The following is a 24,139-nucleotide window of genomic DNA, read 5'->3' on the forward strand; positions in this document are numbered from 1 at the left end:
GCAAATACACACACGCACGCACACACGCACACATGCACACACACACCTGTTGTGCCTCACGTAGACAAGAGACCAGCCTGCAACTTTTTGCCCCCACCCAGGAGTCAGCTGCTCTTCTCCAAACTGAAGCATCGAACTTCATCCTCATTTCAACAGAAGCACATTTCTCCAACCGGTGCTTCCCGAATATGACAGGACCGTGACTTCCAAAAGGCCACAGCATGGGGGCTAGGAATTCTGGGAATTTGATCCCAATGTTTTTGGATGGAGCTAGTTGAAAAAGATTGTTCCAAAGAGTAGAAGCTTCCTGGAGGTTCCTTTAAACATGTGAAGGGAGCTCCCTCTTGCTTTCCAAGGGGGAACAGCAACTGACTGGCTCCTTAACACTCTTGCTCACAGAGACGGAGCCCAAGGCTGAGGAGGGAACAAAAGCCTCCTCCAAGAGCTGCCAGGGCAAAGGCTGAGCCCCCTGCAAAGCAGCCAAAGAGGAGCTTAGAGAGTCAACCACAGAGGGAGGGGCTCAGTTCATCTGGGGGAACCTGCAAAGCAGAAGCAGCAAGAAAACCGCAGCTCCTGCTGCTACTCTGCACGGGGGGGGGGGGTGGGGGGGGGGGATCCTGCCATCCAGAATATGAGAGGATCTAAGGCATCCTTCCTTTCTGCACGTCCGTACCCAGCCAGCAGACACGGAGGATGGTTGGGAATAGCTGAGCAAGAAAGAACACGGTGGGTGTCAGAAGTCCAGAGCACCCAGGACTGCCAGGGAAACATGACGAAAAACGTGGGGAGGAAGACACAGTCCTGGTTCCAGGGAGAGCTGGGGCAAGACGGGGGTCTTGGGCTGAAAGCCACCCCCAGGAGAAGAAGCAAGAACAGAAACAGCCTGGTCCAGTTGGGTCCCCCAAAGCAGAGCGCCCCTCCCGCCAGAAGCCCTGAAGGGGCTGGAGTTGGGCCACACTTCCAGGGGCAGCAGAAAGCTGCCTTCCCGGCCACCTTCACAGCCCCCTCCTCTTGGACTGTCCTCCTCCTGCCCACCCACAGCTCCCCTTCCCTCCCTCCTTCCCTCCCTTGCTCAGAAGGGCAGGGAGGGACAAAGGAGGCCCTGGGCAGGACAGGCCATAAAAACAGCAACATACACCCCAACAGAAACCTTTCAGAATGAAGAGAATGTGAAAAGAGAAAGAGAGAGAGAAAGAAAGAGAGAGAGAGAGAAGGCACCTTTCTCAGAGTCTTCGGTTCCTCCTAGTTCTGGCTGAGCATTTACCTGAGAAATAATGTAAGCGCTGAGATATTGCCCTTGGGGAAGCTTGCAACATGGGGAGACAAGGAGGGAGAAGCAGGACCAGGGGGCTGCTTGTGCCCCGGGCTCCCTCCGACGGCCTTCTCAGCTCACAGAGCTGGGCCACCACCTGCCCTGGCCGGCCTCTGGAGAGCACGCCTGGCAAGACCTCCCGGCTGGCAGTCGTGCACTCCAGGAGGGCTCCAGGCTGGTGGGGGGTCCCTGGGCAACCCTGCAAGTAAGTGCCCACGGCAACTTGGCACGAGGACAGAACCGGGAGGGGCCTGAGCAGCGAGGTTCCCCCATCCACGGAAAACGAGGAGGGGGGCCCCCTCCAGGGCAGCTGAGGAGCAGCAGTCGAATAGCAGCGGATCACGGGGACACGGATGTGCGGGCGGAGGAGGAAACCCCCGGGGGGAGCCTGGGAAGAGCCTTGTTGATGGCCGGCCTGCCCCCTCCGGGAGACTTGGGGCTGCCCTCCGGCTGGGAAGACTGCGATTTGCAAGCGGTCAACAGGGAGTGTTTGCCGGGCATGAGGGGGTCTTTGGCAGCCACGCTGGCATTGGGGAGCGTTGCCTTCTCCGGAGGCTTCTCCTCCGAGAGGGTCTTCCCCGCAGCCTTGCAGGAGCCACCCCCCACCTTTTTGGCCAGCAGGCTGGTCTTGCCCAGATCGGCTGACCGGCGGGTCTCCTTCTGGCGGAGGGCGGACTTGAAGAAGGACAAGCCTTTCTCCTCTGACTTGCTGTCCCTCTTCAGGCTGGACCGGGGCCCAGGGCCAGGCGAGCGCAGGCTGGCCAGGGAGGTGCTGCGCACGTGCTTGCTCTCAGGGGTCCTGCCCTCCCCACGTGCCTGGCCTAGCCGGGGAGAGTTTGTGCGCGGGCTAGCAGCCCCACTCGTCTTCTCCAAGCCCATGCTCAGCTTGGAGCCCTCCCTGCTGAGGCCGCGCTCTGAAGTCCTGCTCTTGCCCGATGACGGGTGTCCCCGCGCAGAGCCCCCGGAGGAGCTCCTTCTGGCCGCCGCAGAGGAAGATGGCGAAGAAACCGGCCGGTGCTTCGGCTGGGTGGAGGTGGCAGAGGTGGCCTCAGGGCCCTTCACTCCAGCCTCTTTCTTGCCCGGCCTGGTTGCAGGAGAACCGGGGCGCCCACTGGCCCTGCTTGAGTCCAGCTTGCTCCGGGAACGGGACGCCTTCGGCAAGGCTTTGGAGGGAGGGGGGGATGCGACCGACCGGTGAGATGTCAGGGAATCCTGGCTGGACAAGACTGCCCGCTCTGAGTTCAAGCTGCTGCCAGGCCCAAGGCTGTCTTGGGAGGGAGGGGCTTGGAGGGGGCTGCCACCATCCGGCTTGGCCGGCCATCCAAAGTTCTGACCGTCCTTGACCGGAGAACTTTCCACAGAGTCGCTCTGGTCAACAAAGGCGATCTGGTTGTTGTTGTCAAAGGGGCCCAGAGGGGAGCTGTTTCTGTCCGCCTGCAGCCCTGTCTTGCCGGAGGCTTTCCACGCTGGGGCATCTTCTCTGAAGACCCCTTCCATGACTGCCAGGGGGGCCCTGCCGAGTGTTCGAGAGTCCTGCTGGCCACGGTGGCTGCCTCCCGCTGCCCTGGTCTCCAGGGGGCTGCCGGAGAGACTCCGCCGGCTGCCAAAGCAGGAGGTGGCCACACGGTCATCGGCCGACTCTCCAATTCTCTCCAGAGTGCCAGAGGAGCCGTGGACAGGAGAAGCCGAGTTGGAGCGCATCTGTAACTTGGCGGAGAGGGACCACGATGGGCGGATCCCGTTTTCATTGGTGGCCAAAGGACTGGTCACTGAGGATCTGGAAGACAAGTTCTGGCGCTGGACGCTCCTCACGAAGGGCCGGGTCGAAAACCCTCCTGCGAGGCACAAAGACAGAGTCACCACATCGCCTTGGCCTCCCCCACGCAGGAGCCAGGTGCCTCCTCGTCCTCCTGGACCCCTCCGGCCAGCATGGTTCCCTCGCTGAGGGCTGAGCAGCAGGGGCAAAAGCCTCGCATCCCAGTGCTGGGAAGGAAGCCAGTCCCCAAGACCCCCCTCCCCCCTCCCGTGTACGCACCGTCATCCTCACTCCGCTCCCCCATCAGCTCCACCGACTCCGAGAGGGAAGCCAAGGAGGTGCGCCTGGAGGAGGCCGCTGAGGTCACGCTGGGCGGTTTGCTGCCCGGCAACCGACTCACCCAGTGCTCACACAAGGAGGAGCTGGTGGAACCTGCCAGAAGGAAAGGCCAGCCAGTTAGGCAGGGGACAACTCGAGGGCCACCTTGCTTTGGGGTCAGCGCAGGGTCCTAACCAGGGGTGGGTTCTAAAATTTTTTACTACCAGTTCTGTGGGCGTGGCATATTTTGTGGGTGTGGCTTGGTGGGGGGTGAAATGTGACTGGGTGGGCATGGCCAACTTTTTTTTTTTTTTTACTTTTAAAAGCATTTTTTTTACAACCTTAAGAGGTTGCAGAAAAAAATGCTTTTAGAAGCGTCTGATGATCAGGCAACTCAGCTGGGATCGCCAGAGGCTTTTAAAGGCATTTTTTTTCCTACAACCTCTTCGGCCGAAGAGGTTGCAGAAAAAAATGCTTTTAAAAGCCTCTGACGATCCCAGCTGAGCCGCGCGGTCATCAGAGGCTTTTTTTTTTTTTTACTTTTAAAAGCATTTTTTTGGTCGAAGAGGTTGTAGAAAAAATGCTTTTAAAAGTAAAAAAAAAAAAAAAAAAGCCTCTGATGAGGTGGGCGGGGTAAGCGAGTGGCAACCAGGCAAGGGACTGGTTCGGGGGCCTGGCCAGCCAATGTTATTACCGGTTCTCCAAACTACTACAAATTTTTACTACCGGTTCTTGTGAACTGGTGCAAACCAGGAGCAACCCCACCACTGGTCCTAACGGGGCCGCTGACTCAAGCAGCCGATGACCAGCTCTTCTTGCAGGGCCCCCTCTGAGCCACTTGGCTGGCTGGGAAGGGAGGGTCAGGCAGCAGAGCAAAGGGCCGAGGCCTTGCTGAGAACCAGAAGGAAGGCTTCTGACCATCTGACCCGCAAGGGAGGCCAGGACGAGCGGCAGCAGCTCCTGCTCTTACCTGCCACGGAACTGTTGGCTGACCAGGCGGGGATGGCCGTCCGCCTCTGGTAGAAGAGGATGTAGGCAGTGGGCTTGCACACCTCGTTCTCGGCCAGCTGCTGGACCTCACTGTCATCAAAGCAGTACCAGAGGCCATCTACGGAGTTCTTGCAGTAAGCTGCAGGAGAGGGCTGCATCAGGGACAGCCAGGCTCCAAAAGGCAACGTGGCCTGCCACAGACCCCCAAACCAGGGGGGAGTAAAGGAGCCGAGGAGCACCCAGCTTTGGAAACGTCCCCGTCCCCCCGTCCCCCCCCCGTGGGAGGGCCCTTGAAAGGCTCTGCTGGGAATCAAAGGGATCGGAGCACTGATCTAGCTGGTGGGGTGTGTGTGTGGTTGGGGAGGGGGGAGAGGCCCTCCCAGGGGAAGACACCCATGAGGCCAAAGGGCTGCAGCAGCTCAGTCACCTGTGTAATGCCCCCCCTGCATGGTGCCATGGTGGTTGCACACCGCATACAGGTCGTAGATGAAGTCCTCTGGGTCTCTGCCCAAGCCGTAGGGGCGCCTCCAGGGGGACCAGTGGGAGGGCAGGCTCCAGCTGCTCTGGCTTCGTTTGACCACGTGAGGGGTCATGTCAAGGCCAGTCAGGGGAAACCGGACCATGTTCTGGAGCTTCATGCGCCGGTCTCCTTCCTGGTGAAAAGGGAGAAGGGGAGGCATCACCAGCCAGCCCTGCACGAGGCAGACCTGGGGGAAGCCCCCCGATTGGCCCTGGTTATAGAGGAGGCCCGAGGAAGCCCCCCTCACCTGTCGGAAGCGCTTCAAGTGAATGATCAGCACATCAGGCAGCGTCCAGAGGCTCAGGCTGATGCTTCCTTGCTGCAGCTGCTTGCAGTGGGGGCAGCGCCAGGCATCGTCAGGAGCCAGCTAGAAGCGTGGGTGGAGGCGGTCAGAGGCGCAGCAGGAGCCCTTCCCTGGCCCTTCCTCCAAGCAAGGCAGAGTGAGCGAAGCACAGCCGTGGCCAGTTAGGAGGCAGAGCGGCCCCAGCCCCTTCCTGCAACCCTGCCATGTTTCTCCCAGCCCTTCCGAGGAGAGGGGGGGGGCTTTGGAGTAAGAAACAGGCCGTCCTCCTCCCAGCCAGCCCCTCCTACTTTATCCAGGCTGCAAAGCGCAGATTATTTCCCGTAGCAATTCAGACAAAGCTGAGAAGAGGGTAGGACTACATAAGAAAGCTTTGGGGGGCAGGCACCGTGCTCGGAGAGAGCTGCGTCCTTCCCTTCAGCGAGGGAGGGGGGCAAATAACCCGCGAGGCCACTGACCTGCTCCTCTTTGGTGTAGAGCTGGAAACACTGGGCTAAGGTGCAGGACTGCGGCTGCTGGTGCAGCGCCCTCTGCTGGCGGACACTCTCGGCGTCAGGGATGTACTCCTCCTCAGTGTTGATGAACAAGCTGCAACACGCAGGAGGAAAGGGGGGATTTTGTCTCCCGTTTGTTTCGATGGCTGCCCAGCTGCAAAGAGCAACACTCCGGGCAGCAGAGAGAAAGGAGGTCAGCCCATGCCAGCCAGGCAGCCCGAAAGAATTCAATGGCAATCAGAGCGGGAACGGACAATTCTCTCCAATGGGCGGCTCGGCCCGAGGATTGGGGCCAATGGTGTATTGGGTAAATTGGTCCAAAGGGCAGGGGCCACCACCAAAAAGGCCCACCTCTTGGGCTCAGGGACTCCTCTGAGCCTCATCTGGAAGGCTGGCTGATGGAAGGCATCATCTGGAAGGCTGGCTCCCAGACATGCCACCCGCCTCACTGCCCCTCCCAGCAGCCGCTTTGGGGAGCAGGGGAAGCCCTGCAGAGCAGTACTGATCTGGGCCCCTTGATCAGAGTCTGCATTAACACCACCACCCCAAAAAAAAGCCCTGCCCTTCCTTACTAGTCCTTTGTCTCCTTGTCCCATTCGACCACCAACTTCACGTGGGGGGTTCCACCTGTCCCACAAGACTTCAAGGTTCTGCAAAGGGAACAGAATCTAAGGGAGGAGCCCCCCACACCCATCAGGACCAGCCCCTTCCATGGGTGCCACCCTCACGGAACTAGAGGGAAGAGGGCAGGGGCCCTTTGGAGAAGCAGCTGGGCTCCTCCAAAGACGGGGGATGGGGAAGCCCTCGGCAGCCCCCCTTTTGCAGCCATGAGAGCCACGTTCTGCATGGCTCCCTGTGGAGAAGGAGCAGCTCCTTGGCAAGAGCTCCGTCCTGCTCACCGTTCCACCATCAGGTGGCAGAGAGGCCGCTCCTCCTGAGGTAAGAGGTACGTGATGCCCACAGCACTGACCACTCGCAAGCTGAATGGACACACCTGCGTGGAAGGGGAGGAGAGGGCGGGCTTCTCAGAGGACAAGCAGAGACAGAGTGGTCATCCCTGGGCACATGCCCCAAAGTTAAATGGCCAGAATATTGAATCTAGAGGCCCTCCAAAAATGCAGGTAGTTCTCAACTTACCACCAGTTAAAGTTAGCACAGAACCCCCAAAAACAACTCACAACCCAGTTTCAAACTTCCAATGACTTTTCAATGTTTTCAATGAGGGGACACACATCCCACAGTCACATGACCGCATTTTGGGCACTTGCAACCGGCCCAAATTTATGGCCATCTGCAACATTCTGCAGTCATATGACACACTTTACAAGGTTTTTGCCAGAAAGCGGCACTTACTTCGAGGTCCCAGCAAAAATTGCCAGGCTCAATTGCAGTGGCAAGTGGAGGATCACCTGCACACACCTTTCAATCTTTTGCAATTTCACTGTGTAATAAAAGCTTCTTTCCTTTAGGGGCCTCAACATGACTTGTAAGCATTGAGCAAGAAGGACAGAAATCTTAAGCCTCCCCACCGTTGTGCCTTCAAATAATGTCTTACATAATCTCCACCCAACATTTTGTGGATTTTTCCTTCTTTTGCATTTTGATTGGAACAACTTATCATGATTGTTGCTGAGGGAGGGAGGGAGGAAGGGAGGAAGGAAGGAAGGAAGGAGATTGGAATGAGAAGGAAGGAAGGAAGAGAGGGAGGGAGGAAGGAAGGTGTATTAGTAATGCCAACTAAAACTGTAAGCAATCATGTTGCATTTAGTCAGTGACCACGAGACCAGCTTGCTCAAGGCCCAAGGGCCAAAGGGAGGTTGCCCCATACCTGAATGCACGCTGAGGGGCGCAGAAAATACTGCATCTTCTCCAAGATCTCCTTCTGCAGAAGGTCCCAAGGGATGGTCTTCTCCAAATGCAGCACAAAGGGCTGGCCAAACCTGAGAAAGGAGCAGAACAAAGACCTGGTTGTAGAGTCCCAACGCGCAATCCGGGGATCTTCCTGGACTCCTGGTTCCTGCCAGAAGAGGAGGGGCAGCCATGGCCTGGAGGGCCTTCGCACACTTTCAGGTTGTGCGCCAATTGTACCTAATTCCTGGACCGGAGGCTCTGCTCACAGTCACTCATGCCCTTGGGACCTTCTGACTGGATTGCTGCAACCCGTCAGGCACTTGAATTTTGATCACGTGACCATGGAGATGCGGCAATGGTTGTAAGTGTGAAAAATGGTCAGAAGTCATTTTCAGTGCCATAGTAAATTCAAATTGTCAGTAAACGAATGGTTGTAAGTCGAGGACTACTGTGTAATATTTCTTGGTTGCCATTTTTAATTTTTTTTTTTTGCGTTGTTTTAACTGTTTAATTCTTTTTATGATTGTTCACAACCCAGAGTCACTGATTGAGATGAAAGGCTATTCCAACTGAATGAATGAATGAATGAATGAATGAATGAATGCATTTTTACAAAGCATGTTTAACAGTGGAAAGTTGTGGCCCCACCCCACCCCAGAAGCAAAGCCTAAGGCCCTGGCCACAGACCTCCAGTCCCCCCCCCAGATGAAATGGGCCTGCCCCCTCCCACCCCAGTCCCTGCCAGAACAACTGGTTGGCACCAAAAGGCACAGAAGCTGCTTGGCTTTAAATCATGAGAGTCATAAAGTGGGTCATCACATGACCACCCCCACCCCACCCCACCCCACCCCTAATTTTATGACCTTTTTGCAGGGGTTGTTAAACAAACCCGTTGATCTCTATGGGGCATTTTTTGTCGGAAACCAGAAGTAAATGCCAATTTCTGGAAAAAGTGTTGTAAATCACAGTCACATGGCTTGATGGACGGCACAAAGAGCCATAAATTTGGGCCAGTTGCCAAAATGCAGTCATGTGACCGCAGAGGGGACCCAGACATCAGAACTCTGAAACCAGGCCGGGTCCATCGTAACTATGAATGGTTGCTAAGCAACCATGGTTAGTCAAGGACTACCTGTCCATCCCGGCTCAACTCTTCTGAGTCTGGGCTGGTGTGGCAATGCACCTTTTAAAACCTGACATATAACTCCCTGACGTACAAAGAATCTAACATACAACTCCCTCCATGGCCCAGCTTCTATTAACGCAACACACCACCCATCAACTTTCTGACGGCTTCGTCCACTGCGGCTGAACCCTCTCAGCCCCATCTGGGCACAAAGGCCTTTCTGTCCTCCTCCAGGGAATCCGATCTGCCCCACATGCCAAAATCAGGACTCTGCCCCTCGTGATGAGGACTGGCCCCACTAATGAGCATTTTCAGCACAATTATAACAAGATATTCACTGTTAATGCCATCACCATCTCCCAAAGATTCTGGAGAGTTTATAAATAGCTAAAAACATTTCAAAAAGAAAGAAACCACAAAGCAAAAACGAATAAAGATGCTAGGAATGATAAAGTCAGATGAGAAAAAACAAAAAGGAGAAAAGGGGGGGGGAGTCGCCAAAGGCCCTCAGGCCCCTTTGAAACACCAGCAGAGTGTGCGTGTGGGGGGGGGAGGGTATCAATCAAATCTCATGGGTGGGACTTCATTCCAGAGGGCAGGTGCTGCAAAAGAGAAGCCGCACTTCCGGAGTCTCAGCAGGTGGCACTTCTTTAATCGAAGGGACCCGGCATGTGCCAATCCTGCCAGAGACCACTGGCTGGGCAGAGGCTGTCAGCGACCAGGCCTTGTGCCACCTTCAACAGGTTCAGGCCAAGGTAAAGAAGAGAGTGCCAGGTGAGAGCCAGGCCCCCAGGCTTACCTCTTTCCCTGCTGTCCACTGCAGGCTCTGTTACACACCAAGATGACCAGCTTATCACTCAGGGCAGCTGCCGCCATTGTCCGGGCACTACCGCTCTCCAGCCTTGCCTGGGCATAAATGGGCGACTTGGCATGGTCAAGGCTGTATTTCAAGTGGTTCAGATTGCTGTTGGCATGGATTCCTGGAAGACAGCAAGGAGAGTTTCAGCAGAGATGCCCAGAGCGGAAGGCCCAGCTCTATTTCCCAAATCTGGACTGGGCAGAAAAAGCTTAAGTGATAGGATGGAAGGCCAAGACAAACAGAAGTCCAGAGAGCCAAGGCCCAACCACAGGCCAAAGCAGGGCCTCCACCCAGCCCTCCCAACCATCGAAGGGTTTGCCCAGAGGGCCCAGACCCACACATCCCACAAGTCAACATACCTCTCTGGCTCAGGATCCCTTCTGGCCAGAAGATCTCCGGGGTCTCAAAGGCAAAGATACAGTCGCTCTCTTGCACCGTGTCCAGGTCATCCACGTCAGAGAAAGAGCGATGGAAGCCATCGTAATACATCTCCGTGAGCACAATCTGCAGAAGCCCAGGACAGCCATGTCTCTCTTGCAACGTGGCCCAGACGAGCAGCCCAGGGCAAAGGAGTGCAGCAGGGCCTCAGGCTCGCCTCCTCCAGCACCTCCCTTCTTCTAACTAGAGGCACCAAGACTCAGCACTTCGGTTAGATCGGCCTGACCAAATGCCGAGTTAGTCCAGCCTCTCACAGAAGACCAAAAGCCACACGGCCTTGTGCACTACTGCGCCCCCCGTTTTGGAGATGGCTGTGGGGCCTCTTCTAAGAATTGATCTGGTGGCACAGTAGTTAAAATGCAGCATTGCAAGCTGACTCTGCCCACAGCCAGCAGTTTGATCCTGACCGGTTCAAGGTTGATTCAGCCTTCCATCCTTCGAGGCTGGAAAAATGAGCCAAATTGTCGTTTGGATCAAATAATGCTTCTTCATTGTAAACTGCCCAGGGTGGTATACAAGTGTATTGTTATTGCTATTGTCTCAAACCATAATTAAGCCAACATTGTTGGTGGTCATGGACTATCTTGGATGGAAGGCATCATGAACAGGGCCACCTAATTTCCATTCCTTTCTAGGGAGACCCAGCAGCATCTCCTGGAAAGCGCTCAGAGCTGGCTTCCCCCTCCTGAGCAGATGGAAAGGGAACAGAGGCAGCCCTGAGCATCTGCTCTCCCATGGGAAGCTCAACAGACAGGGGAGAGCAATCCAGTTGGGAGGGAGAACCATCCAAATAGCCCCCCCCCGCTTACCTGTTTGGCAGGTATTTTGGTTTCTCTGGCCACCGCTTCCCTCAGCTGGGCCACTGTTCCGGACAAAGGCACGGCCACTCCAATGCGCATGCAGTGGGAGCACTTCCCTCGATAGACCACGGTAACATAGAGCGGGCTGCAAAGAGCCAAAGAGGCTGCTGAGAGGGCCTCTCCGGCACCAGAAGGGGTCCATCCCTCAGACCACCCAGAGCGGGGAGGGAAAGACCAGCTTTCTCCGCTCAGTCCCCCAGAGCTTCTCATGCCCGGCTTCGGCATTGTTTTACTAACCGCCAGTTGAGGTGAACTAATCTCCTACCGTGTATGAGGCAGCGGGATCGGCAAAGAAATGCAGAGGAAAGGATCGAAAGTGTTGCTCTGCTTCTGGCAATGAGGACATGTCAAGGATGACCTGGAACAGAGAAGCCCCCTTTCTGACCCCATGCAGTAAAGCCAGAGAGGGGATTGGGGGAGCCCCGCTGGCGAGAATCCCTCCCACCCTCCCATCATTACCCGTGGCCAACAGTTCAATTAACCTCTGACAGTGGAAGGGAAGTAAATACCAAACCAAAAGAATAAGGAGATCAAATCATTAAAAAGTGCAAAGAAGACGGTCCAAGCCGGCATTTGTACTGGTATTTCCACACGGAAGCCTCCTTTTCTACACAGGAGAATCCCATCCTGTTAAATGCCTGAGAGGCAGAGCCAGGACAGCCGCCCTTCAGCTTCCGGGAGTGGGAATTAAGAGGATGCTCAGGAAACCAAGCCCCCCCACCCTGTCTCAGAGCTCGAGTGGCCTTCCAGCTTGCAAGTCCCAGGGCAGGCAGGCTGAACCAAGGACAGGCCAGACCAGGAACGGCCCTACTGGCTGGCTCTGAGGAACTCCACCAATGCTCTTTCTTCGGGGTGAAACCAGGTGAGCAGAAAGCAGGAGGGCACCTTACCTGTACTGAGCTTGAAAGAGTTCCTGAACAAAAGTGCTGTTGACTGGCAAGAGGCTTCCCTCAATCAGGGAATCTTCTTCTAACGGTGGCTGAAACAAAAGGGATTCAGGAAGGCCGGTCAGCCTGGGATTCAGTAGCATGAGCCCCAAGGACAACCTGAAAGCCAAGACTCTGAAAGTCCACAAGAGTCACACTGGGGAACCGAAAACACTGGGAAGGTCTGCCTCCCAGTATACTTTTGCATACAGGCCTCTTGTGATCCCAGCAGGAAACCCAGCAAGGAACGGAAACCACACAACTACCCAAGACAACCCAGTAAGTTCAGCCCAATGGAGCAATTCATCTTCTGGCCTCCCTTCATTCTCTCCACGGGGCTCCTTTGTGCCAAAGCAGAGGGTGTCACCTTCACAGCTGCTCTCCCATCACTGTTCTTCACTAAATTGTGGAGATCTTCATGGACTCGGTCCAGAAGCCAGAGCAGGAACTCCTGTGCGTCGTGTTGTGAGCTCCCTCGGAACTGCAAGGCGTTCTTGGAAACGATGCTCTGTGGCGAAAGAGCACAGAAGTTGAGGGAGCCCCACCCTGGGGACACAGCCCCCCACCCCACTTTCAGGATGCTTCCCATCGGATAGGCGAAACCAGACCCCCTCCAGACCACCAGGAACCATCAGGTGGTATTCCTGGCAAAGGTATCATTCCAACACCCTGTGCCCCCTCCTTCAGGCCAATCCACCAGCCCTGAGTTGAAACACTGGGGGCCGCCATGAGACTGGGATGGGGGAGAGCAGGTGTGGATTTTGGGGAGGGCTCTGATCCATCTATATGGATCCCTAAACCTTCAAATGACCCCCCCCCCCGCCCTCTGATGACTTTCAGGGTTGATGAAACAGCTCCCAATATCTAGGACACTGTTAGACTTGGAAACACCAGGAGGGACTGATGGTTGCCTAACTGTTCAATCTGTTTCCATCGATTTGTTTTATGGATTATTGTAAGTGACCAGAAGTCCTTGTGAAGTCAGAGTCAAGGCAACAAGCACCCCTTTCCTCCTGCAATTAGTACAAGCCAAAGCAGCAGCCCTCCTGCAGAACCTGCCCCACTGGCCCCCGAATGCCTTTCCGGGAAGCCCCTTGGTCCTTCCTACCACCAAGGACAGCAACAGGCAGATGTGCTCCAGGGTGGAAGAGTGACCATAACCCTAACGCAAACCAGGGCTGAGTCCAGACTCTTCCGAGGGCTAGAGGAAGCAGGACAAATCAAAGTTTCCCCTTGCAGACTTTAGAGCTGCTGCCCACCTCCCCCGCCAGCACCGAGTGGCCAAGGCTGCTGGACAGCAATCCCAGCCAGCCAAGGAAGCCAGGCTGGGGGATCTTCATCAAAACAACAGCAATGGTCTCCTATAGAGGAGGCCTCTTTTAGTAGAAAGCTCTGGCACAACTGAACCGTTATGGAAATGGAGAGGCTCCCACCTGCAGTGCCCCCCAGGAAGGGGCAGGGAACAGGAAATAAACAGTTCAAAGTCTGGGGGGGGGGTGAAGCCAAAGGAGCTTGGGGTGATTGGCTGCTAAAATCCCACTTAAGGCAGGGAGACCCACAGCTGCAAAAGCAGGGCCCCTCCAGGCACCCGCAGAGCAGAGAAAGAGCAGAGGACGCAGAGGATGCAGGCAAGGGGGAAGCCTCCCCCCATCTCTGCCCTGACCCTGATCCCCATCAGGTTGCTACCAATCTATCCCCCAAAACATACCGGTAGAGGGACTGTCCGGAAGTCCCTATTCTTGTACGGGGCTGCCTGCATAGGGCCGTGGTGGTGCAGTGGTCAGAATGCAGCATTGCAGGCAGACCCTTCCCACAGCCAACAGCTCAATTCTGACTGACTCAAGGTTGACTCAGCCTTCCACCCTTCCAAGGTCGATAAAATAAGGACCCAGACTCCTTGGGGAGAATGTGCTGACATTTGTAAACCACCCAGAGATCACTATAAAGCTCTATGGAGCTCACCAAGCTGAGCATGTTCCCAGGTTTAGCAAAGAGCAGCTCCTGGAGGAGAAGAAAGGACAGAGCCTGGGGGCGGAGTCAAAAGAGGATTCAGCCTAGAGCCATGATGGCGAACCTATGGCACGCGTGCCACAGGTGGCACACGGAGCCATATCGGTGGGCACGCGAGCCATTGCCCTAGTTCAGTTCCGGCACGCATGTGCACGCCAGCCAGCTGATTTTCGGGCCTTCCGTGCTCACCAGAAATTGGGAAACAGGCTGTTTCCAGCCTCTGGAGGGCCTCCAGGGGAGGGAAGGCCCATTTTTCGCTCTCCCTAGGCTCCAGAGGCTTTCTAGGTCCAACCGGAAATCAGCAATCAGTCTGTTTCCGGCCTCCTGAGGGCCTCCAGGGGGATGGGGAAGGCCGTTTTCGCCCTCCCTAGGCTCCAATAAAGCCTCTAGAGCCTGAGGAGGGCAAAAAATGGGCCTACCGGGCCATCACGTGCCAAAAGCAGGGGGAGCTCAGTGGGGTCACATGGGCATGCACAGGGGGGCGGGACGCATTGAATTATGGGTGTGGGAACACACACGTGTGACACCCCCGCACTCCCCCCACTTTTGGCATGCGACAGCAAAAAGGTTAGCCATCACTGGCTGGAGCAGCCCCTTCTGAATTCTCTTGCACCAAGAGAGCGCTAACCATTAGCTGAGTGGTTTCTTGTACGTAGGCATGTTGAGTAATAAATCAGTTTAATTGGAACTTTATGTGTGGTCCTGATCTTACGAGCCTGGCAGCTCACTTGTGCCAATGGACAAAAGAAGAGGAAATGCGCAAACACACTGAACCATTGAGAGGTGGGGCAGGGCAGGGCAGGGCAGGGATGGGCTTTGAAACCAGCTTGATGCCAATGCCAACTAAGCCCCTCCCTTCTCTCACCACCAACATGCACCCCCAGGGAACTGCACCCAGGGCAGAAATGCCCCCCCCATTGTCTGTTTCATTACTATTATAACTTATTTATAATGCATTTGCACTCAGAGAGAATGGCATATTCATTAATTATGAATCTGTGGCGTGAATCCTTTCTAGCGCTATGAAGCATTTGCAGCATTCCAGTAAGATGGGTGCATTTTAAAGGAAAAAACTGGGAGTGTTTCCTCTCTGCTCCTGCCTGGCGAGGAAAGGGTCCCTGCTCCACTGGGAGGGCCAACATTTCCGGCCATTTTCAAGAATGGGGCAGATCTGAGAGGAAGAAAATGATTAAATACATGCTCAGCAACAGGAAAGGGCAGCGAGACAGAGGCGAGAGAAACTGAAACAGAGGAAAATTTCTATTCCTAAATTATTAAATTTATTAAACTGAAGTATGGGTAGTCCTCAACATAAGGCAGTAATGGAATCTGCCCATTATGACAATGGTCATAAAACAGGAAGTCATATGATTCTAGGATATTTTGGGTGCAATCATTAAGTGAACCAATGGTTTATTATGGACATAGTTTTGCTGAAAACCGCAAAACCATTGTAAAATGTTGTCATGTGATTGCCGGATGCTGAAAACTGACAAAAATGCGGTTGTGTTGCCAAGCACCTGAAGTTCAGTCTGCCGACTGTCGGAATTTCAAATCCAAGTCATAAATTCCCTTTTTCAGGTCAGTCGTAACTTCAAACTAAGTGACCAGTCGTAAGTTAAGGACTACCTGTAAAATCTTATGAGGCTGCTTCCCTTACTCTTTTCCCAAATGCAAACTGATGCTGGGGTGCCTGACTGCGCAGGGCCCAGAGTTGATCCTGGCTTGCTCAATGGCTGGAGGGCCTCTGACTGATTGCCTTCACCCAGGCCCAAAATCACCCACTGCCACCCACTCCTTCTCCAAGCCTGCCAGCCCATCAGGCAAGGGTGCTCAGCTGAGTGTGTGTGTGTCATCCAAGCACCATAATCAGTGGCAAGAGAAGATGGATGTCAGGGCACTGAAATCCAGTGTCAGCTCAGCTATGGGAAGAGTGGTGGGGGCCAGCTGCCTCCTCCCATGGACCACCATGGAGGGTCCCTTGACTGGTCACTCCTCTTCCTCTGCTCTTGACCCACATCTGTGCTGTGAAAACTTAAGTCACAGAGCAGAAACACACAAAACTCCCCAGGAAGCAAAGCTCAAATTGCAATTTAGGATGAAGTTTTCATCAGACAAAACAGCAAACAAAGCCAAGATGGGGGAGGGGCAGGGTGGGGGGAGGAGTCTGCAAACAGGTGGCTGATGATGAAGGCGGAAGATCTGCATGCAGCCCAGGAAGAGCTGCACAACGCATAAACTGCCCCTCCCGGTACAAGCAGGCAAAGGGAATAAGCCACAGGCATCTGGGGAGGCCCCCTGCTTTGCACCCTGCACAGCAAGCAGAGAAGGGGGCTAGCATCCAACAGCCCCCTCCCAGGATGCCTTGGACAGATGAGCTCTCCTGGGGGAGCAGCCCAGACAAGGGCCGCAATGGTGCAAACAGCCCCCCCCTTCCCAAAGGAGGGGCTACAGACAGGACTATTTTAAATTAAGCTCTCCTGGACTTTGCCTTTAAATCTACATGACGGGCTGATCTGGAGCTTTTGAAAAGCAGAACATAGAACATATCAGACTTGGAAGGGACTTTGGAGGTCTTCTAGTCCAACCCCCTGCTCAGGCAGGAGACCCTATTCCATTTCAGGCAAATGGCTGTCCAGTCTTTTCTTAAAAGCCTCCAGTGATGGAGCCCCCACAACTTCTGGAGGCAAGCCCCCATTCCACTGGTTCATTGATCTCCCTGTCAGGAAAATTTTCCTTAGTTCTAAGTTGGAGTTAGAAGAACCTGGAATTGGATTCTCAGCTCTGTCTCCACCTTTAGACCAGGCACGCAAGTTGTTTGAAAACAAAAGGAACTTAGATCAGTTTTTAAGATACACAACCCTGGAGCCATCCGAAGGAGGGGAACCTTTGCCAGCTGGCAGGCAGGAGACTCACCTGCTTCCCTGGGGAAGAGAGGCCCAGCCTCTCAGCCAGGAGGAGCCCAAGGAGCAACAGATGAACGTGGCTCATTTGCTCTGCGCTTGGGTGAACACGCTCAGTGCCGTGAAGTGGAGCCATGCGCATGTGTGCCCCGTGTGTGAACTCAGCCCAGGAGCACATCCATGCAACGTGTAAGCTAGCATGATCAGGACAAATGTGACAGGCAAACTGGTTGCTAGGTCAAACTGTAGTGAAAGAGGAGCCCCACAGCAGCCATGCTTTCTCTTGCAAACCAAGCAGCAGATTTACGAGGTGCTAAATGTCCCTTTTGACTCCCCAGAAATCAACAGAAGAGTGAAAGAGGGCAAGGGGCCTTTGGCCAGAGGCCTTTCTTTCCCCACTTTGGTGAGGTACCACCTGCTGATCTAAGGGAACTGCCCACCATCAAATGTCAGCTGGTAGCCATCAAAGGGGCCACTCCCAGGGGGGAATTAGGGAAGGAGACAGAGGAGCTGCCCAGCTGCTTATTCATTTCCCCAGCTTTTCACTACTGCACCCCCCCCCCCCCCCGTCTCCCCAGGGAAATGGCATTTTCCCCTCACTTCAACTGTTGCAGCAGGGTGAGGAGACGGCACTGAGAGGCAGGAAAATGCAAGTGAGGAAAAGCCAAATAGGGCATCTTGTGCTTTCTGAGAACAGATTTCTGGTGTTTTAAACAAGGCTCCCAACACGCAACCCAGTGCAGGGCCCGGCTACCACCTCCTTAAACAACCCTAGCAGGCAACACCAGCAACAGAGAGACTCCTCTGGAGCCATCAAAGCTGCCACCAAAGGCCTTGAGGCCAACTTGGCATGGAAACATCTGGCAGAGGCCAAATTGCCTGGCGTCGGCCATTTCCTCTGCCAGAGTCCCTCTTGCACAGCAAGCTCCTTGCCACAACACTGTGCCTTGCCCATTGCCTCAGCCAACGCAGCCCCATCTGCTCAGGGCCCCCAGGGCTTCTGGTGGAGAGGCTGGGCTGCTCACCCAGGCCCCAAACGTGGCTCTTTCCTGCTGCTAGGCCTCCCATGAAACTAGAGGGACACTGATGAGAAGTGAAGCAAAGTGGAGACGTGAAGCACTGCCCACCCCAAGCATCAGAAATGCCCCCCCCCAAAATAATCCACTCCCCCATTCAGAAAAGCATTACTAGAGAATCCGAAGTGACTTCTCTCCCTTCTGGTGAATCTGCCTGAAGAAACAGTGGCAGAAGAGCGAGACACAAACAGCACCCAACACCGAGCTCACAGTTGCCAACGAGGCCTCTCAGCACCCCAGGCCCCTCTCACCACACCACCCTCCCTTCGGCACCATCCACACATGGTAGGAAAGCTGGGAGAACAAAGCCACGACTGCATACAGCCAGAAAGTCCATTGAAATCCTGAATCATCTTCAAAGAGCTACAAACGAATCCAGAGTTCGGATCTGATCTGAGACTTTGGGTGAAAAACCTTATGCAAAGATTGTTCCATTTGGAGCAGCAGGGATTCAACGGAATTGGCCTCTGGGTGAAAGGGAAATTCCCACAGGCCTCCTGGCTTGTAATGGACATCTGCCAATTTTGGCATTTTTGAACACGGTTAGAGATGGGGCTCTCTTGACTGCTGGTTGAGAGCTCTCAAAATGGGGCATCTCTGGGATAATGACAGTGCCGTCATTTGGAGTGATTCAGTGGAAGGTGAAAGGTGAGGTTATTATGGGAAAGAGAAAGGCCCAGGGGCCCTCCAATTTGAGCAGCCAGAGAGGCGAGAACTTGAAACTGAGAGAAAGAGGAAGAGAAATCCACCCTTTTCTTCTGAAAACAAAGCATCTCCTCCATCCTTTGTCCGCTGAGCAGAGCAACCGGTCAGAGTTACTGTTTTTGAGCCAGGTTCCACCTGATCTCTACTTGTACCTTTGTTTTTTCCTGCCCAGGTGTAAATCCTTGCTTTTCTCCACATTAAATTTCATTTTGTTGGGTGGGGCCCATTGCTCAAGTCAGTCAAGATCTTTCTGGATCCTCAGCTTGTCTTCTGGGGTCTTAGCTATTCCTGCCATCTTAGTGTGTTCTGCAAATTTGATGAGTTCCCCTTCAATTCCCTCATTTATGAAGACACGGGGCCTAAGATCCACTGTAGAAGTGCTTTTCTTAACTATTTTCTTAACTATTTGGTGGGGGGATAGAAATATTTCATAACCCAGACAAAAAAATATTTCACAGACAAAAAAAAAAAGATTTCCCAGGCATTTGTTATTTCTGATGGAAAATCCAATAATCTTTCATTGATTTTCTTAGCTGGGCTTTCATAGCACAGCCAACAACATTACAAGAGAGAACTGAAGATGCACCAACCTAGCATTTTGTGGGTACCTCTAGAGCAGTGAAAGTGAACCCAGGACAGTTTTAGAGGTTGTGGAAGCCACATGAGAATGGCGTGCGCTCTTGCCTGGCCTATATGGAATTTCCACCAAGTGCCACCATTCAGGGTGGCCTAGATATGGGAGGGGGAGACAGGGCATTGTTTCCCTTTTATGGGTTGTAATATGCCAGCAGAGTCAAGTTAGGCATTTCCTGGATTTTGACACAAAAGGTCCGCCATGACTGCACAAGAGAGGGAAGAACAGGCGGGTCAATCTCCATCCTTGCCCAACCTCCCCTTCTGCAGCTGCTGGAGCCCCCTTGGAGGGGGCAGCTGACCCTCCACTGCTTGCTTGGCTTTCAGTCTTTGTAAGAACAACAGGGCATCCTTCCTTCTGTTGCATCTGGTCCAGTGGGTCCATGGTGGATCCGGTCTTCCATACTGTGTGCGTGTTTGTGTGTGTCCAGCTGTGGAGAGACTGTCCGTAGTACAGCTCCACTGTCACGGACAGAGGCACTTGGAAACATCACAGGGAGAAAGTAAAACATTGGGAGTCAAAGCTTCTGCAAGGCTTTGGGTGGTCCCCTAAGCCCAGCTCAGAAAGCCTGAGGTTCCCCTGATCCAACCAAGGTGGGCTCCATCAGAGTGGCTGTAATAGGGCAAGGATGAACAGATGCTGTCAACAAGGCAGCATGCTTCCTTTCTGAAAGAAAGGGCAGGAAGGCACATTTTTAAGTCCATTAGACCAGGGGTCTCCAACCTTGGCAACTTTTAAGACTTGTGGACTTCAACTCCCAGAGTTCCTCAGCCAGCGAAGCCAGCGGAGTTGAAGTCCACAAGTCTTAACGTTGCCAAGGTTGGAGACCCCTGCACTAGACTGAGATTGTCCTTTTCTCCATGTGATGGTTGGAGAGAGGCCATGCACACCCTGCCAGATACAAAAAGATTTTCTAGGGACACAAAGACTGAAAAAGCTCCCACCCTCGATGAAGACAAGAGAGAGAAGGTCTAGCAGCGTCTACTCCAGGCTCCTGAAACCCTCCCACAGCAGCCTGCCTTCCTTCCGCAATGAGCTGTCGCATCAGGATAAATATAAGCCGCCTGCTTGTGAACCAGGCAGCACTTGATTTTCAAAGGAAGAAGCTGTTGACATGCCAGCTTAAACAGGGTCAGAAACTGTTAAAACACCCAGAACCTCTTCTTAGCTTATGGAAACAAAAACACTCTTCTCAAGCGCTGAAGAGCTTTTCTTTAGCAAGTATTGATGATGCTCATAATGGCTGGCTCTGGCATAGAAAGGCCTTTCAGCCAGGGAGGGGAAGGGGGGGCAGATGAAGGATTAAGAGGATGGCAGGCATGGTCTCCCCCGACCTCATCCATCCTCCCCTCTCTCATGTTGATTTCCCAATTGAACCTTCTTCCAAGAGCTCCCAAGGAACCTTCATGGACTCATTGTGGGAGGAATGGCTGAAAGACCCGACCCAAAGCCACAGAAGGGAAATTCTACAAGGCCTTAAAATGAACAGGCACAGAAGGGGAGGCTAAGAAGATAGGTGCCATTCTGCTGCTACTCAAAGCCACAGATTTAAGTTTAATGAGGGAAAAAAACCCCACAATATGCTGCTACTACCTTGGAGAGCAACATCACAGTGCCCCCCCCCCACACACACACACACTTTTAACAGCTATATAAGTAACCTCGGATTTGGGTGTTGGCACTTGGCACACAAACAGTATTGTCAGAACTTAAATGTTCTCAGGCCACAAAAGGGATGCATCCAAGGAATATCCCACCAGAGCCAGATTGTCTTGACTAGTTCAGAGCATCACAGAATCTAAGAGTTGGGAGGGATTGTGGGAATCATCCATTTCAACCCTCTGCCCACTGCAAGAATCCCCTACCACACATATTACACGATGGACACATGGACACCAAGTCCATCCTTCCAGCCAAGAGAGCCCGCCACTTCCTCTGGCAGCCCTGGTGGTACAGTGGTTTGAATGCAAGATTGCAGGTTGACTCTGCTCACTGCCAGCAGTTCGATCCTGACCGGCTCAAGGTTGGCCCAGCCTTCCAGCCTTCCCAGGTCAGTAAAATGAGGACCCAGATTGTTGGGGGGGAATATGCTGACTCTGTAAACCACTAAGAGAGGGCTGTAAAGCACTGCGGAATGATCCAGAAGTCTTATTGCTATTGTCAACATGGAACAAGACTTATGTTTGGATTCTGATTTTATGACCAACCAAATCCACCTCCTTGCAATTTAGACCCACCATTTCATGCCCCACCTTCCTGAACAACTCTACATCTGTTTGGAAGCAGCTGTTGTGTCACCCCAAAATATTTTATTCTCCTGACTAAATATACCCAATCATTCCCCAACTGTTCCTCAGAGGTTTTTCTCCTTCCAGACCTCTTACCCGTTTGCTCCAGTTTGTCAGGGTCCTTCCCAAGTTGCACAGCCCAGAGCTGAATTGTGTGTGTGAATTCTGATTAATGCAGGACGGAGAGGAACAAAGGCTTCTCTGAACTTGGCCATTAGATTTTTCTGTTGGTGCGGCCTAAGGTTTGGGGGGGGGTTGTTTTGTTTTGTTTTTTGCTTGCTTGTTTGTTTTGCAGCTGCATCACCACCTTGGTTCGTGTTTGGCCTGAATTCCTTTCTGCACCTACTGCCACCCACGTTGGGCTCCCCCCACCCCAGACTCTTGCCTTTGATCTCCCCTACCCAAAGGCAAGACCCCCATCTCTGTTGGAATTCACCTCACTGCTTTCTGCCCATCGTTCAAGATCCCCCTGAAACTTGATTCCCTCCTCTGAGAGGTTCCTATTAGCTTCCCCAATCTTTGTATCATTTGCAAATGGTGGCCTTGCTACTTTCTCTGGCCAACTAAACTGATCCCCCTGTCATAAATGTAGATCAGGTCAGTTTGACATGGCTTAATTCTGCCAAGCCATGCCTTCCGCATTTAGCACGGCTAAATTTATTTATTTATTTACCAGATTTCTATACTGCACATCACACTTCCATGCCTCTGGGCAGTTTACAGGCAGAACAGTAAAATGACATAAAAGCAATAGTTAAAAACAAAGCTAAAAATCAGATTACTATATAGATAAAAGGAAGAGCTGCAAAGTTAAAAAGGCCCAGGGAACGCCTTCAAACAAAGGCTCCCAGGCTGATGACTTAATTATCTGTTCCAGGTTCTGTCCCACATGGGCATCTGGGGTGCAAGTCTGCAATTACCCGTCAGCTGCTCTTCTGGGGGGCAGTGAAACAGCTTTCCTTCCGAAAAAGGGCCCTCCGGCCCTCCTTCTACCAGTATATCCAAAAAGGCCTGTTGTTACTTTTAGCTCTTCTTGCAAGCTAAATTTATTTTCTATTTTAGCTTTCCTGACTTCCTTCTTCCAGCTCTTATGCTGATAGGCTTCCTTGGAGATTTTACCCATGTTCATTTCCTATGCCTTTTCAACTCTCAGCTCAGGGGAATGCTTGCTTCCTAACGTATTGTGGACCATACCCAAGTTGCACCCAGGCAACTTCCCTTCCTCTCCATCCCTCCCTACACACTAAGATGCAACACCAGAGCCAGGGATTTGCAAGGTGGAATGGGGGATGGGGGAGAGGCAGAGACTTACAGTTACTGCTAAATCTTGTGCTGCCAAACACCTCCAGAAAAGAAAATGTCTTGAAATACCTAACACCTCCTCCTCCTCCTCCACTCTCTTTTTTACAGTTTCTGAGTGTTGGTTTACATCTTATGACAGCAGCCAACACTCCCTGCCCTGCTGCTGAAGAGTGGCAAACTGACAGAAAGTCCTTCCCTCTCAAGGACGGGAAGAAAGCAGGTCAACATAGCTGAGAGATAAGGCCTTGGAGGCCTCCAAAGTCTAGGCTGTGTTACATTTCAATGAATTTTCAGTTTACAACAACTGAGAATGCAGCAATTGTACATTCCTCCACTTAAACTTTGTTTCACCAGCAGTAACTTCAAGATGGATTAAATTTCTGAAGTAGGAGCGATTTAGCTATTGGCTTGACCGGACAGAACAATTGTGTTCTTCTCTCAAACAGTTCCCTGAGAAGCTCCTTCTCTTCATGCTGCTTAAGGCCTCTTCCAAAGCCAATGAAGGATCACACTCAGCCCCTTCCTAGAGAATCTGCTCAAACAAGGACCCGGTTAGAAGATCAGTTATCAGGCACTCTATGATGGACACTTAACTACTTCTGCTTTTATCTAGTGTATTCCCGCAGATACAGGCTCTGCTTTTCGTATCATTGAACGCCACTTTGCATGGTCAACTGCATCTCCGGGGCGCAGGCCCGTGGTTTGCATGTCTTTGTTTATGGTGCCTTGCCATCTCTGTTTTAGACACCCACGAGGTCGCCGACCATTGACTTCTAGTTGGTAGGCTGTCTTGGCAACGGTGGAAGGTGCTGCTCTCTGGACGTGTCCATATCAGTGGAGCCGGCCTTCTCTCATCTCCTCTGTAATTGGTGCCACACAGATGGACACTAAACAATTTTCTAAAAAATCTTGCTCTCTTTTCTACAATAAGCCCCAAGGCTGTACAATTACACACAATACCATAGAGGCAGTTCAGATGAATTAAAAATAAAATTAACCAGACCGATGGGCATTATGCATGTTCAACTTGGTAGGGTTCCAGCCAAACAAGTCCTCTCACAGAGATGTGTCAAATGCATCTCTGGTGCTGGATGGATGCACAGAGTCTCTGCTGAGGATATCGGTGGTCACTAGACCAACCCCCTCTAGTGCCATTTAGGGCACCATGTCTAAATAACTCCAGAAATATCTTCTGGAATCAACTTTTCCAAGAAGGATCAGAGCCACTGCCCAAAATTAAGTTCCACTCCCTTTCCAGTCATTTCACAAAGATACCATGCCTGACTGATATCAACAGCTATTGAGCGGCCCAGTTCTCAGCTATCGGAGCAGAAAAACAAACTTGGGAGAAACCTTCATTTTCCCACTATCACGTTTCAGCCAGCCAATCGCCAGTTTCATACACCAGTTCAGCATTCCCACAGCATCATCTGACTTAAATGCAAAGTATTTGTGCCAGCCAAACATCTC

General features: G+C 52.9%; 1 protein-coding gene across 1 annotated transcript in view; it reads right to left on the reverse strand.

The window, feature by feature from the left end:
* Positions 1–606: 606 nt before the first annotated feature.
* Positions 607–24,139, reverse strand: part of USP31 (ubiquitin specific peptidase 31) — a 32,305-nt gene continuing 8,772 nt past the window's right edge. The window contains exons 2-16 of the mRNA XM_070955316.1: positions 12,119–12,259; positions 11,716–11,804; positions 11,091–11,183; positions 10,775–10,910; positions 9,887–10,031; positions 9,468–9,648; positions 7,520–7,631; positions 6,591–6,685; positions 6,264–6,341; positions 5,656–5,785; positions 5,144–5,263; positions 4,804–5,029; positions 4,357–4,515; positions 3,348–3,500; positions 607–3,147 (exon numbers count right to left, since the gene is read on the reverse strand). Coding sequence (XP_070811417.1) covers positions 1,652–3,147; positions 3,348–3,500; positions 4,357–4,515; positions 4,804–5,029; positions 5,144–5,263; positions 5,656–5,785; positions 6,264–6,341; positions 6,591–6,685; positions 7,520–7,631; positions 9,468–9,648; positions 9,887–10,031; positions 10,775–10,910; positions 11,091–11,183; positions 11,716–11,804; positions 12,119–12,259 — 3,354 coding nt within the window. The 3' untranslated portion in view covers positions 607–1,651. The remainder of the gene's footprint in view (positions 3,148–3,347; positions 3,501–4,356; positions 4,516–4,803; positions 5,030–5,143; positions 5,264–5,655; positions 5,786–6,263; positions 6,342–6,590; positions 6,686–7,519; positions 7,632–9,467; positions 9,649–9,886; positions 10,032–10,774; positions 10,911–11,090; positions 11,184–11,715; positions 11,805–12,118; positions 12,260–24,139) is intronic.

Source organism: Pituophis catenifer, unplaced genomic scaffold (assembly GCF_029215685.1).
Source record: "Pituophis catenifer annectens isolate HBS135680 unplaced genomic scaffold, rPitCat1.0.hap2 SCAF_16, whole genome shotgun sequence".
Lineage (NCBI taxonomy): Eukaryota > Metazoa > Chordata > Lepidosauria > Squamata > Colubridae > Pituophis > Pituophis catenifer.